Source organism: Octopus bimaculoides, chromosome 13 (assembly GCF_046866305.1).
Source record: "Octopus bimaculoides isolate indiv1 chromosome 13, ASM4686630v1, whole genome shotgun sequence".
Classification (NCBI taxonomy): Eukaryota; Metazoa; Mollusca; class Cephalopoda; order Octopoda; family Octopodidae; genus Octopus; species Octopus bimaculoides.
The window spans coordinates 33,318,747-33,336,177 of NC_142940.1; the positions used below are offsets into that span (position 1 = coordinate 33,318,747).

At 32.2% G+C, this 17,431-nt stretch overlaps 1 protein-coding gene across 2 annotated transcripts in view; it reads right to left on the bottom strand.

Moving 5' to 3' along the window:
• Nucleotides 1-17,431, bottom strand: part of LOC106877874 (acyltransferase PGAP2) — a 58,473-nt gene that overhangs the window by 3,677 nt on the left and 37,365 nt on the right. Inside the window, exon 5 of one of the 2 annotated variants that reach the window (XM_089361627.1) lies at nucleotides 14,090-14,899. The exons of the other annotated variant lie outside the window; for it this stretch is intronic. Within the exon in view, the coding sequence (XP_089217753.1) occupies nucleotides 14,751-14,899 (149 nt within the window). The 3' untranslated portion in view covers nucleotides 14,090-14,750. Of the gene's footprint in view, nucleotides 1-14,089; nucleotides 14,900-17,431 lie in introns of those variants that run through there. 2 annotated transcript variants of the gene reach the window in all.

The window sequence follows — 17,431 nt, forward strand, 5'->3', positions numbered from 1 at the left end:
GTTTAGTAGCCTGCACTCTTAACCACTACACTATATGCCAATGGGGCAATTATGGAGTGAATCTTAGGGCTTATATATCTAATATTTTCCTATCCTTCCTTAATACCGGTTCCCATATGCTACTCATATCTGCACTCGGTCTGCTTAGGAGATTGTGTCCTAGCATATATGCTGCTTCTATCAGTTTTCGTATTTTCCAGTGGTGTTCTGTCTATTATTTTAACTTCATCCCACAGGGGGAGGTGGTCTCCATTTTTCCATACATGATCAGCTATACCCGATTTATCAATATCTCCTCATGTCACAGCTTTGCAATGTTCGTCTACCCTTATTTTTAGGGGGTGTCATGTTTCGCCTTTGTATAACCTACCACAGCTGCATGGGATGGAGTACACGCAGTCTTTAGTCATATTCTCTTCAATTGGTGGTTTTACTCGAAGGATATATTTGCAAAGTGTTGTATTACTCTTGAATACTGTCCTGATGTCATATGGGCCGCATATCTTTTGTATCTTTTCGGAGAGGCCTTTCACATAGGGTAAACAGACTGTGGACAGTTTATTGGTTTCATCCTCTCTTCTTAATTGGAGTGGATAGTTGTTACTAAATAGATTGTTACTTAGCTTGATTATTTCTTCATGGTGGGTTGATGTACAAACAACTGACTGAACACTATAGTAAACTACCACACATGTACGGTTTCCCTAAGTTCACCAGTTGGGACTTTGGTGAACAGACTTATCACAATCAAACAAACATAGGTATCTAGTTATCAAGCTCAGTACTCACTGTTCTGAGTTCAAGTCTCACTCACTGTTTTTCAGGGTCATTAATCATCATTACCGTCAACATCCTCAACATCATTTAAACCTGCTGGCACAGTTGGAGGAGCTGATGAACTGGAGGACAGCATTGAGCTCTGATGTCTTTAGATTGATGCAATTAATATAGGTGATGAGTAGAGACACTCAGCAAATCCACCCACCAACAAAATATAGCCTCATGTCTAGTCAAATGGAGTAGGTAATTTAAATGTAGTTGAAACAAATATTTGTAGCATGTTTTAAAATCACGTAGATGTAAAGTGGTTGAGTGAATATGGTACAGGACTGCCAGCTCACAAAACTTGAGTTTAATTCCACTGCAAGTATATCAATCTATATTTAGAGGACCCTTAACTCAGCAACAAGTATCAGATCATCTGGCAGTATAACATGAAATAGACTTGCACCATAAACAGATTTATTTCTTACTCAAAGTCATTGAAGTTTATAACGTCTCTCTGAAAGCTTTACAAGTTAATCATTATCATTACCACTGACATACACTGCCGACATGTTTCAATTAACTTTGAAAATAATTAATTTAAATGAATTTAGTTAAATAATCAAATTTTTCATTATTAAACAAGTGTTTGGAACATGGATGGTTTTCATATAAAATCATGATGAAAGATTTTAATAGAAATGCATTTAGATGAGAGTGTTTGTGTTACAGAAGCAGAGGAATCTCATGTGGGTTAATAACAAAAGGGTTAAACTCCAGTTAGGTAATATGTACTTTATTCAAAGCATTACCTATGATAAAAGGTAAACACATTGAATCATTGTGATGGAAACCAACACACATATGATATACAGAAACGAACATATACACAAACCAACACACAGACACATACATATAATATACAGAAACTAACACACATAATATACAACCAACACACATATATAATATAAATGCACATCAAAACATCACATGCACAAACTCACAAAAAGAAAAATACAAAAACATGACACTTGTTATCAATTTAGCAAAGTGTAACAGTTTCTGTGAGAAAACATCAATGACCAAATTGACTGGATCTCAAATAATCAGAGGCTTAATGTTTTGTATCTAGTCACAACTGAGTTCATAACTGTCTGCAAGGAGTGACAGCACTGTAAAACTGTTCAGTTTCATTGATTTACATCACTAAGTTCCAATCCCTTCCATGAGAAAAAGTTCTTTTGATTGATCAGTAGCACATCATATATATATATATATATATATATATATATATATATATATATATATATATACGGGGTAGGAATCTATGCTTGATCTGATTGATGATACATGAAGCAGAAATAAACATCAATCTCTGGGATCTTTATGGTTTGAGAAAACAGCTACCCAAACATCAATACCTTCCTCTTCTGCTTCCTCTCTAGAATTTTCTTAATGATTGATAGCCATTGTTTAAAGTATCTTTAGTTCAGTGCTGACATATCTGTAAGATTGTCTTAAGATTGGTGCTGCACTAATTTAGACTCCTGGTAAGTGAATTCTGCAATACAACTTCAATTCCTGGTTGAGCCAGTTTTGCTTGCTTTTAGACATGTCTTGAAAATTTGGTTACAGGTTCTATCTTACTTCTTCTGGTTGTTTTCAGGGTTTCTAAGATTGGTTAGGGGAAGGAAATAAGTTATCCTCGGGCTAGACACTTCACCTGAATACATGTAACAAACTGTACTCCATTAAAGCTACCCATGGGTAAGTGATGATGTTAAGCATGGTGATGCATTAAGTGCAGGAATATAAAATAAAGGTTCACGAGTTCAAGCCCTGTCTGATCATATCTACTAATATATTGGTAGATGGCGAGAAACATTAAAGCACAATAAATCATATACAAAAAAAAAAAAAATGAAAGTTAAGACTAACAATATAAAAATATTATCTGTCAGTACTTCATTGTTAAGTTTGGTATCACTAGTTTTCAAATTATGAGAGTTATTATTTATCAAGGACACTAGACTGACTACCAATGTACAAACCAACATTTAGTATGTTATCACTGACAAAGTGCTATAACACTGTCAAAGACAATATTGAACAGTTTAGAGCACTCAGCTTATAAATGGTAAGCTTAACTCTTTAGCAGTCAGAATACTCTTTCAAATGTAATGCATAAGCATTATTACATTATTCAAATTGTTTTGAATTAATCATGCACTATTTGTAGCTTTGATATTTCAATGATGTGATTGTTTATTTTTAGAATAACATTATAGGGTAGGTGTGAGATGCCAGATCTGGATGGTTTGAATGTAAAACAGGTACTACAATATTTGGGTCAGATATGGTTGGTTTAAATGCTAAACGGTTAATCCTTTAATGACTATTTTTCTCAAGAAATATTATCATTTTCAATTAACTTTGAAAATGGTGAAGAATTTTAAGGAATGTAGTAAAATATCTTTGTCATTCTTCCTCTTGTGACTATGTCATTAGAAGAAAATAAAACAGTAAGGCTCATAAAGAGGCACAGTTCACTGTATTTATCAGTAAGGGAAGAATTTTTGACTGTTTATAACTTGCATTTTGAGAAGAACCTTTAGTACAAATGTTTCTAGCCACTGTGCCATTGCACACTTGCATGTTACAAGTGTGTCACCAATGGGCCAAAGTTTTTAGAAGTGAGTTGGAAAATGTCAAAATATTCAGATACCTTTCCAATGCACTATTTTAGTGCAAGTGAATTTCTTTGCATTAAAATGCAATGTATCCACCCATCTCTATTTTAAAGCAATTTTAATATTGTTTTATAAAGCAAAACTTATAAAAAGTTGGTGTGTCACTATAACATTTTTAGCAGTTCATTCAATATTCTATGGATAAAAATCGGTTGAATATGATTATTTTAGTAGATTGGTGTCACAATGTTTTTGTAGAAAGGGGTCAAGATCAAACTCTTAATGCCATAGAAACTGGAAAATTTTCTCATAAGCATAACACTTTCTAATAATTCCTGCTACAAACCACAATGAAAACATCTTTCAGTTAGTAATAAATTCCAATTGCTGTGGTGGAAGAGAAATATTCTTTCCCAGAATAATACTTTTAGTTCAGTGCAAGTAACTTTTCACAGTAGTTCCTAATATTCATTCTCTACAGCTTTATATAATTAACTCCTGGTCTGTAGAAGAAAGTGTTCTAGATAAAGTTTAACAAAATTCTTGAAGACTTAAATTATATTGGAGAGAGATGTGTCATATACATTGTTGTATATTGTTACATAATTGTTGAGGTGCTCATTGCATGGGTGTGAAAGACTTTGTTCATAAAATGAAAAACAGCAAAACTAGCTTGTTTCAGTTTCAAGTATGGTAAGTGTATCTGTATACATAAATACATGTGTGCATGCAGGTATGGCTGTGATAAGAAATTTGCTTCCCAACCACATGGTTCTAAGTTCAGTCCTACTGTGTGGCACCTGTATGGCAACTGTTTTCTACTATAGTCTCAGACTGACCAAAGCCTTGTGAGCAGAGTTGGTAGGCAGAAACTAAAAGAAGCCTGTCATATAGTTATATAGTAGTAAATGAATGTCACTGTCACACAAGCAATGCCATTTATTTTCAATATACTGCAGGAACATATCTGGCCATGGGGAAATATTACCTTGCTTGGAAATATATGAAGGTTGGCAACAGGAAGAGAATCCCTCTCTAGAAAATCTGCCTTAATAAACTTTTCAACCCATGCAAGCATGGAAAGGTGAGCATTAAAATGGTGATGATAAATAATTAAACATATTCAAATTTATTTCATTGATGCAACAAGGAAATTCATAAAGAACCCATACTTCCATCAACATCATTATCATTGTTGTTTTTCAAGCTGAAGAAGCCTCTACATAGTCACTCAACCAGTGAGAAATAGCAGCAAAATTTACATTGAATCACTTTATTTGTTTTAAAAAAGGAAGACACATTGGATAATGAATTCCTTGATATACTATGTCTGAAAAAAAAGATGACTTGGTCACAGAATACCTTTGATCAGATGCCTACTCAATCAAACTGAACCTCAGGCTAAACATCATTGTCACTATTGTTGTTTTAATAGTTTGTTTTTCCCTACTGACATAGGTTGGATATATTTTCAAAACCCTTCTTAATTCTGCATCATTTTTTCGGTGAAGTCAGCCCAATCATGTTCTTTCAGCTCCCTCTGCCACAATTACTTTACACTATTACTCAACATATCCATTTACACAAGCACAACCATCTCTCTCTTAATTCCCAGGTCGCTCCACTCATGTACAGTTGCTCTTTCCACACACCAAATAGATTATACTCATCTCATACAGCCACTACTACAGACCCAACTTTATTGAAACATAAAAAAAATACCTAGTTGATTAACTCCAGGACAAACCTGATCCAGTATATTTATGATTAAAAGTGTTCCAATTTTTATTAAGACACAGTATACTCAGGATTATTCTTTACAATGTGTTCTTCCTTTTATAAGGCAGAAGAGTGTGATATAACCCTTTAACATTTAAACCAACTATATTGACCCCAAATATTCTACCTATTTTATGCTCAAATTGGTCATATCTAACCTCTCACACCTATCCTACAATGTCGTTCTAAAAATAATCAATCACATCATCAAAATCTTGAAGACCACAAGATAATTCATGGTAAGTTCAAAACAATGTGAATGGATAAGCATTACGTTTAACAGAGTAATTTGAATGCTAAAGGTTTAATGGAAATGTGGTTGGTTTTTCTAAACTGGTTGAGTGACCATATAGGAGTTTCCTCTTCCATTCATATAACAGCTGTTGTTGTTAACCATGTTTTGTCTTGGACCAGCCCTGACTGAACAGACCTACAATGAAAGATATTCCAGCCATGACTTGTTTCTAATCTGTTTATAAATCTAAGAGCACATTGTTCAGTGTAGCCTTCCTGTTTTAAGATGACTGGATGTGGTTTGAGGGATTTTGGTTGCCATAAAACACAAAAGCATGAAAGATGAAGGTTAATCTAAAAAATATTAATTATTGCTAATGATCAGTAATAATTAACAAACTCACAACATTTTCAGGCAGAAAGCTATTTCTGTGTCTTCTAGCAGTTTCCCTGATTCTGATACTAAAACAACGAAATGTTTTCGCTCTAGCTCATCTCCGAAATAATTTTGAAATAACCAAGTACAGTAACTAGCACCATTGCTTTTCCATTTTATTGGCAGAAATTAATAAACTTGTCTCTAAATTCATTGTTTCTTACCATCAACAAACATTTTTCTTGTTATTTGTGCATTTTCTTAATTTAAAACAACAGAAAAACATAACTTTGTAAACAAGCTGTGAAATAGAATACAAAAAAACATTCCTGAGTACAAAAAAAGGAAAACAAGAACCAACTCAAAGATAAAACTGTCTGAAAAAAATTGGAATTAATTTTTTATTTATTTAAATGCCTTTTCAATAAAATTTGGTATAACATAAGAATATAGGCAATTAAATTCTTAAAAACAATACAAAACAACAACAATCTCAAACAGGTCTTTGGAATTCATTCTTTGTGGGGGTAACTGAGAAAAATAAAACATTTCTCACTAAAATCTACAAAAATTAGGTATGATAATAATAATACTATTATGTACTTATTTTTGTTTTGGTGGGTGATATGAGATAAAAGACAATTTTTATTTTAAATCAAGAAAAACTTTTGGCTAATATTTAATTAATGATAACATACTGAAATATACCTATTTGAATTTATGTGTGTGTGTGCATGTGTGTATTATATATATATATATATATATATATATATAGCAATTACAGCATAGAAGACACGTTTTAGTCATTGAAAACATTCAAAAGTTTAACATCACTTAAATCATATATCACTTTGTGTCAATTTTGATAGCAAATTAATTAATGATTAACTGAAGTCAATAATGTGTGTGTTTCTCAACGGCTAATATGTGCCTTCTACACTGTAATTGCTTTAGTTTCAGCACATAGACTTTAGTCAAGTCCCTTGCAAAACAAGTACAATTCATAAATAAGTGGTCAGCACATCCTTATGTTAGAAATATGTAGAGTCTGATGTAGAGTCTTATGATATGGGTGACAGGATTACATAAATCAATCTAAAGGTTTCTTCTAAATGGCCATTTGACTGGGTGTTATAAATATTAGCAGCAGACTGAGAAGAAATTTCTTCTCACTGTGTATAGTCAATTGACCAAAATCCCAACTGAATGAAACCTTGGCTTAGATAATGTATCATCTTATCTTGCATGCACACACACACCACAAGCATACACACACACACACACACACACACACACTACAAGCACACACACACACACACACACACACACACACACACACACACACACTGTCCTCTATGATTTGGTCCCTCAGAAATGCAATGCAGAAAGTAATATTGATAGAATTAACAGAAGAATCAATGAGATCTATAGACCTGATTGTATAACAACAACAAAAAAATCACAATTATTTCCTTCAATATTTTGGACTGATTTGACTTATTAAATACACAGCAACACACAGACAGATATGTGGATTTTTAAAAATACCATTAACTAATTAGTTTAAAGTGCATCTTTTGTTTTTTATCTTCTAATTATCTATAGTAAAAGAGAAATTATGGTAGAAAATGCATCAATCAACAAGGCCAGAATTCATTGTCAGAAACTCATAAAAGAACTGCTCATTAAACCAGTCCTACATGTCAGTATATCAAGAACTTTATTATTAGAAGGACTTCAAATATTGTTTGCAAAGTTTGATATTACTATGCTATAAATAAACTGTCTACATCTATTACTAGATCTAATAATACTAATATTATTACGACTGCACTTGCTGCTTGATATTAATGCATTTATATGGCATACTGAAGTAATCTTCATCCCTTTCCAAAGAGCAAACAATTTACATAAAGGCAACAACACTGTTTGTATATTAAAATAGAACACATATACACTTCACACACACACACACACACATATATACATATATATATATATATATAATCAGTTAATATACACAGGATTTGAATGTGAGCTTCTATAGGTTTCATGTTTGGATAGTGCAGTAATTGGGTGAGCTTGTATAGCATACCAACTTGAATGATTACAGGATAGTATCAAGCCCATCTGATTATTGTACTATCCAAGCATGAAATGTATAGTAGCTCACATTTAAATCCCATGTCTATCAAATTATATTCATCTCCCACCAGATTAAGTACTTTTTTGTTGATTTTTACCAATAACTGAACAGTGCACTATATATATAATACATATACAGAGTGTGTGTGTGTGGGGGGGAGTTATATGAAAGCCTATAAACATATTCACAAGTAATCCCATCAAGATAGCCAGAGGAAAATGCGAGGAAAACTTATGGGAATATAACTAACACCAGAATCAGAATAGTGTTTATAGGCAATAGAACAATAGTGTTTTGGAGCAAAATTCTTACAAAATAAACAGATACTGTGTGTGTGTGTGTGTGTGTGTCTATGTGTGTGTGTGTACTCACACACCTCTTGCCAGAGGAGCAGGATTATACTACCTTCTTATATACTATGATACACTAAACACATAAATTGTTATGTTAATAGCCTGACCAATAGTAAATAAATGAAATACCTGACTAGTTACACACTCAACAACAAAACTTCCATAAACTAGAAACCCTTCAACAGGTAAAACCCTTACCAAAATTAAAATCCCTTTGAAAGACAATCATGCAATATCAATGTATGTCAATATATGAACTAATATAAACAAAAGCACCATAAACCAAGAACCTGTTTACCCTACAAGAACTATAATTTCAATAAAGGACAACTCTAAAACCTTAAGAACAAAAGGTTCACAATCAACAACAACACACACACACACAAATAACAACAAATATATCCCATCTTCAGTTGCTTAACAGATGATATTATGGTATGTGTGTATGTATGAGTGTGTATGGATGCATATTTATGTATGAATGTATACACTATACTATTTAGATACATATAAGATGATATGAACAAGTATGGGGAAGAATAATTCTTTTATATATTATCATATTGTCATTAAATAAAATATAATCTTTTGAAGCTTAGGAGTTGTAGAGGGAAAAGCTGCAGTTAAGTGAATTGAAGGCTACTTAAAAATCAAAACAGCATATTCAAGTTAATATATGTTGACCTGAAGTATCAGGTCATATATTTCGATCTGCTGTGTTAGTGCCACTCAAATTTGATCTGCAAGTGTTATTCAAGCTAATATTCAGCACTGAATTGATATAAACTTCAATATTAGTTACATTAGGAAGAGGTTTAAATTTGCAGTCATCCAACTCATGCCAGTGTAGGAAGAAAATTAATTGAAAAACAGAAATGTTTAGACCAAGCAAATAGACCAAGCAAAATAATACATACACAGTTTTATTCATTTCAGTAACTATAAAACTATTCCAATAATGTAGAAAAACTAATATCATTTACAGCAATAACAACCAAAATAGTTATTTAAAACCCACTTCTACAATCACTAAAATTTAACTCTTAAAAATACAACCAAATAAAATTAATGAAATGAAATTTTAAACAAGGAACAGTAAAGAGAATTTTAGTTTTCTCATGATACAGTTATATTAGTTACAGTTCTGTTATTATTATAACACTTATATCACTATTATATTATTATATAGTATATACTATTATATAACAGTAGTTATATTGCTGTTACATAACTACCTGTAGTACGGATTATTCTAAGTTTCTCCTTACACCTTATATTCTAGTGATATTGTGAGTCACAGTGGATAACTCCTAAGTATGTTACCTCAAGTTAACTGCTGATCTTGACTATAAAACCAGACACTTCAAAATAATAGCTGTATATTCACCATTCCCCCTTTTTTTTTCCAAATGTTACAACAGTACAATAAATATAATCATAACTTCAATAAATATGGAACAAAGAACTTTTCTATCAGGTTTATATTGCCTTCAACTGTTGCTAGCAGTCTTGTTCCACCTGCTTCTTACCATCAACAATTATTCATAAGGCTACATTAGATAATTCATAGTGAGATAGTTTGATGTCCTACCCAAAAGGAGACTTATTCTTATCTCCTACAAGACTCGATCTCCCTTAATTATCCATTTAATCATCTCATCTCTACAGTCACATACCACACAATCTCACAGATATAGAATACATGGTGGAGTAGACTTAATCAGTTTAACACCACCATGGAGATTTCCACTCTGCTGGAAACAATCAGACCAGCTCTGAATGTTTGAGAAAAACTCCATACCTTGATGCTCTGCTTTCTACTACAGCAGCCCATAGAAGTTATTTCTTTCTCCCTGTCTCCAACCATCTTGGAGATTTTGTAAAAGAAATGTTAAGGGTGCTGTGCCTCAGATCCTTCACTAAGACAAAAAAAAACTACGAAAAAAAAAACAATCATAGTCTCACTATGTTTTACAGACATACATGGAACTTAATTGTATGTCTATGAACATGTACTCACATGTCAAGCTCTCACTGTAACTATATTTCACAGACATACCATGCATATACCATAATTACAATCTCACTGGTAATTATGTTTAATAGATATATTCTAGATGTACCTTAGTCATATTCTCATCATAACCGTGTTTCACATGCAATGGTAGTGTAGGACATAAAGGAGAATAAAACATTGAGAGATTTTTTTCTTCAAAACATGTTTCACATATATGCCACACAAAATATAAAATGTGTACAAAATTTTAAAATAAAGTATTTTTTTATAAATGATGTAATAAAATAGTAATAAATAAACAATTTTTTAAAAATCATTTACATGGTTATCTGATTTTGTCAAACTGACTGGGAATAAAAAGAAAAAATGCTATTTACATGTGAGAGAGTGTATACAAACTGGCAGATTAAATGGTGATAAATTGTGAATAAAGATTTATAAAAAAAAAAAGACACTTTAGTCAAAGTGACAGATATGAAAGTAGGAGTTGATATAGCAATCAATCTAAGATCATTATATAATATTATTTATAATTAAAAAAAAACATTTGTAAACATTGCTCATTATATATACAGATACACTGTTAGAAAAAGTTAACTCAACATGGAACTTTACAGTAATCAGCATTGATTGCATTAATTAGTTAATCACAAACATGATTACAGAGATACATTATAAATAATAGAAAAAAATATTATTCTTTTGAAAATTAATAATACTGTCTTACAATACACAGAATTTCTGACAAAAAAATATAAAATGGAAATAAATTTAATGAAGAGATCCATACTTATTTGACTTTGTTAGTCATGTTTTATTAATTAAAGAATTATTAAATTTAGATTATATCTAAAAATGTTTCTCAGAGATTATTTTTCTCCTTTTTGTTAAAGTAATGTCCAGTAGCCTTCTGGAATGTAGTAAAATGCTAAAAATATCCCACCCAAAATGAAGAGGCTTGTAAGGACTAATACTGAATAAAGAGACAAATCTCTCCTTGGATACAATGTATGTCTGTCACAGTCAACATTCCTAGATAACCCAGTCCCCAACTGCCAAAATACAATGAAATATGTGTCCTGTATTGAACTCCAAACTTCTGAGTTAGCAGTGCAATAACTTTATCCACCCTACCATTCTTCTTCTGTACTGATATGTTAGTACATCCTTGAGAGTATAGTCTTTGTGCAATGGTGATTTCAAGGGAGAAGACCACAGAAGAGAACATTTCAGTTGCCTTTATCCAGCCTTATAGAATTTGATATAATCATTGTATTCTAAAACAATAACCCAGTTAACTGTGCCTCTCAATAGAACCTATTTTCAGTTAGGTACAGGCAGTTTTTAATCTGTAAAATGCCAAGACAACAACATATTAAGAAATGGCAGGATACCTGATTCAGGATGCCAATCAGATGGCACCCAACAGATATGGTCAGTTGAAATTTTTTCTCTGTTATTTCTTTGGTTTTTATTAATTTTTCAACTGTTTAGCAATGATATGAAGTAAAACATCATGCCATCACACAAATATAGTAATTTCACACACACACACATCCACACACACATACACACACAAAAAATAATAATAAATTGAACTGCATACCAATTTTTTGGAATATACTCAAAAGTTCAGATTTAATGGAAGCAAAAGAAAGAGGGCGAAAAAAGCAATCTGATAGACTTTTGCGATTCTTATAATTCAAATGTTAAAAATATCAAATTATGATCTATGGAGAAAAAAAAGAAGAAAAAAAAGATAAAAATATAAGCACTTTCCACCCAACTCTACCCACTTCTTACTGAAAATTAGAATTCATATTCTTGCGAAAATATCTAGTATCACACAAAAGCACAAACTGTCAGTAAAAATGCTATTCATCTTAGCAAAATACTTATTATTAATAATAATAATAGATTTATACTGTTTATTATAGATTTTAGAAGAAAACTGGAATTAAATTCCTGTTTGTTTCAATATGGTTACAGTAAATATCACACAGATTTAGATAAAGCTTTGACCCTTCACAGAATCATTAGTGAATAATATGGTGGAGATAAGGAATGAGGACAATCGGTGGGGAAGGAATTTATATAAAAATAAATAAATATCTTCAAAGCCAGCCTAAAAAAGCTCACCAAGAACAGTGAACAGTGCTAATTGCAGGGTGTGAAGTGAGTGGGGGAGAGATAAATACCACCCCTACTAAGACGGCATTCTCTCAAAAATAAGATTCCCAGAATGTCTTGCATATATTTCTATCTGCTAGGTAAACCAAGGGTTACAAAATTATAAGTTTTATCCAATGATACAAATGAAATGCAAGCAGTAGATTTGAACAGAGGACTTTTGAAGTAAGTAGTCCTGTACAATAACCACTGGGCCAGTTTGTCACAATTGGGCAGGGTTTGTTCTAAAAGTAAAAGGACTGAACTCACAGCCTGTTGTCATTAACAAGGGGCCTATATGTATATGTATACTTACAGCCATACACATAAACATACACATGATGGGCTTCTGCAAAATTTCCATCAACCAAAGTACTGATCAACCCAAGGCTAAAGTAGAAGGCACCTGCTGAAGGTGTCATGCAGTAAAATTGAACCTGGAACCATGCAATTTCAAAGCAAACTTCTTCACAATACAGCCATGATTGTCTCTGCACACACATGTGTGTGTGTCCAAATATACACATATATAGGGAGGGACTACACAAGTGTATAACAATCCAGAGAGTAAAAAAAACAAATATGGGGGGATCATTATTACCATTATTATTGGTTATTGTTTTTATGGTTTTAGTAGTAGCAGCTGCTGCTGCTGCAGTTGTATAATCTAAAACTGACCTAAGAGTGGATATGGATTCACCGGTCCCACATCCCTGTCAATAATACCTATCAGTTCCTGTATACATGTCTTGCCAGGTCTGTTACAGTAAAAACAGTTTCTTTTTTTGCTAAGCTATAAACATACTGTGACCAGGATCAGGTCTAGGATGATGGCACCTGAATAAGCTGAATTTCAGCACCCTCACAACTAGAAATAAACAAATTTCTAATAATTTATCAAATGTAAGAATGTTTTATTTCATTTTTTTATTTTCATATTTTTCTTTGTGTATTTCTTGGAACATATGAAATATGACACAGCACCCCAACCACAACGCTTCTTTAAGCACATCACATCCCAGGCAACTACTTGTGTTGCTGGTAACGTCAACAGCTTCGACTGTGACACTTGTATTATAAAATATGTTGACATTTTTAATACGGAAATATTCTAATTCATATGTAAATTAGGATTTTACTTTGGGTTTGTTTGTTTTTTAACAAGACAATACTTTCTTAAACCCAGCAACATTTCTATACTACTAATAAACAGAATTAATGGTATTCTAAAAGAGATATCCATTTACTCAATATAACTTCCACATAGCATATGTCCCCTTTCTTTAGTAACTTAATAGTTATTAATAGTTATTAATAGTTTCAATATGTGACCTCAGTTCAGATCTTTTGCAAAACAAATAAAGGCTTTATTATAGCAGTTTTAGTAAAAATGTTACAGGCTTATAATAATAGTCAAAACAACTATTGACAAGTAAATAATCTTCTTTGTGGAGAGAAAAGCACAATTTGTTGGCAGTAAATATACTTACTGTAAATTTGAGTTATATATATATATATATATATATATATATATATATATATATATATATATATATATATTATATATACATATATGTATGTATGCATGCAATAATGTTGAATTAATAACAAGATGTTTATTTTAAAATGTAATGATAAGTGCAATTTTCCATTGACATTTTTGAATAAAATTAAATGGTAATAAAAAAATATTTGCCAAAACAAATGCGATACATATTTCATAGTAGTTGAAGCTGCCTGCTATTCTTCCTGACGTGTGTGTGTGTGTGTGTGTGTGTGTGTGTGTGTGTGTATACATACATACATGGGGAGCAAGATTAATCAATACATAACAGAGTTAAGAACAACAATAAATAAATAAAAAAGTGAGATTTTACATAATTGTTTCTTTGAGATTTGTATCTCTACTTTTGGTCACAAGTCAGTTGCTATAGAAACTGGAGATGTAAAACTTGGAGTAGAGAGGTGTAGAATCACAGCTTTTACTTCTTCACACATATATGCATGTATACACACACACACACACACACACACACACACACACACATATATATATATGTATATACATATACACACATTATATGAGAGAAAATATAATACAGAAGGAAAATAATTAATGAAAATAGCTAATTAACACTGAACTAAAATTCCTTATATCTGAAGTGGTACATATATTATGTGCATGCATGTGTGCATGTTTGCACATGTGCATGTAAAAGAATCAAGTTTTCTTTTCCTTGTTCTCCACCAGGCTATCGTCTGCTATGAGGCATAGGTTATAACCATTATAGTCGAGAAGCCAAGTGTAGCCATGGAATGTGATGTTTGAAAATACCATCAGATACTCAATGAAGGCAAAGATAGAATACACTGAAAGAAGAATAAATTAGTATCAGAGAGAGAGTGACAGAGACAGACAGAGAAATGTGCCAATACAATAATAATTTAAAACATTAACATGTGCACAGAAATTTAAACCTTTTGATACCAACCCACCTGAAACCATCCCAGGTTCTATGATAGCAACTTCCCATCAAAATTTCACTTTTCTTAACACCAGCATTATAAAGACACAGTTAATTTAAGAAATACTTCATTACTTTCAACATTAATTGAAACAAAGGCCAGTGTATTTGAATAGAAAAATGGTAACTAAACGGTTAATAATCCAAGTTAAAAACTTGTCTTCAGAGAAAACTTGAATTCAAGGTAGAGAAATCAGAAAAATAATCTTAATATAAACCCGTTCCTCAATAATATTTTTGATTTATTAGCATTCATAACACTAATTTTGAGGGGTTGTAATTAGTATTACAAATAAACAAAGTCGTTATTTCTCAATGGTGTCAGTAAAGACTGAAAAGGGGGAAAACAAATTGCAATGTTTAATAAAATTCAGATGTATTCGTTATTAGCAATGGAAACAGCATCAGTTCAAAATAGCATTCTGTATAGTTTACTTAATGTGGATATACAGCAGAAAGCCAGAAAACTGCAGTATTCATCTTAAGAAATCATCTTGTATGGAAATATAGTGCTCTATATGTCTGTAAGTGATGCTTTCTTGAAATGAATACTGCAGTTTTCTGACTTTCTATGGTATATCCACATTAAGTAAGCGATACAAAATGCTATTTTAAAGTTAATATGGTTTTAAAACATTTTCTACTTATCCAGCAACATCATTATGAAGAAAGATTTTTATGGATGTAAATTCTATTTTGTTGGATTGTTAATAAATGAGGAAGACAAGCAAAAAATGTTTTACTAATAGATTAAGTATGTGGCCAGGGCTGCTATTCATCAGTTTAAAAACTTCTGAACAAAGGGTACTATGGATGGTGTGGTGGGGTGTGTCAGTAGATACTAGGCAGAGACACAGTTCACAAAGTAACAGAAATTTATTCAAATGATTCTAATTTAATGCCGTGATTAAACCTTTACCATAAAAACCTATCTGAACCACTTTACACCAATGACATAAAAAAGGGACCTGTTTTATAGTTATCAAATGTAATACAAACTGTCCACTCTAACTTTATATAAAAACTTTCAAGTGGCTCCAAACACCCACATAATACTCTCTGAGTGGTTGGCGTTAGGAAGGGCATCCAGCTGTAGAAACTCTGCCAAATTAGATTGGAGCCTGGTGTTGCCATCCGGTTTCACCAGTCCTCAGTCAAATCGTCCAACCCATGCTAGCATGGAAAGCGGACGTTAAACGATGATGATGATGATGATATATATATATATATATAAACATGGACAGTCCTATATGGTGGCTCAACCTTCTAGATGTAGCAGTTAAATCTGCATCGAATCACCCTATTGTTTTTAACATTCAGATTGCTCCATCAAATGTAATGCTTATTTATTCACGTTGTTTTGAGTTAATCATGTGTTATCTAAGAGCTCCAAGATTTTGATGTGATAGTTTATTTTTAGAATGACATTACAGGGTAATTGTGAAAGATCAGATCTGACTGGTTTGAACATAAGACCAATAAAAAATCTAGGCCTGATATGGCTGGTTTAAATGCTAAGAGATTGAAATAAAGAAAACAGTAGAGAATGAAGAACTAAATATATTTAAGATGATAGAAAGGTCACAGCTGGTTTACTTATCATCATAGACCAGAACTGACAAAGTTAAACAACAACAGCAACAAATAAAATATTTTTTTTCATTAACCTCTCTAATTTCTGCATAATTTTCACTATGAATCAAAACACAAGGCATAAAAGTAAACTTTAAGAGTCATAAAAAAGGTAGGGTGCATAGGTACGTCAAGAGTGGTGTCCTCAAATTTTAGGAAACTTGGACTTTCTGAAGGATGCAATGGTTTAACAGCTGACAACAAATACAAGTAATTTAATAATTTATTTCATGCTTTGACAAATCTGAGTGTGAAAAATACTTCTGAAAGTCTTTAATTCTCTGTTTTTGCTCTCAATCTGTACATCTTTTACTTATTTCAGTCATTAGACTGCAGCCATGCTGGGGCACTGCCTTGAAGAATTGTTAGTCGAAGGTATTGATTTCTTCAAAGACTGATACTTATTCTATTGGTCTCTTTTGCCAAACCACTAATACTATACATGTATGGGACATCATTGCCATCTTTCTTTACTTATTACTGCTTTCTCTGTCTCCTCATTTACCCTTTTCTGATGAGCCAAAGTGCACCTGAGCACTGAAAATAAGCTTGTTGTTATGATTATGAAATCTGAAAGTAACTAATGATTTGTATGAGGGAAGTTCAAACAGCAACAACACTGTAGATCACAGACCCAAACTAACCAACACATACAAGAATATAGATTACATTGGCACACTTGTAACTGGAACTGAGAGAGAGAGAGAGAGAGAGAGAGAGAGAGAGACAGACAGAAAGAAAGAAA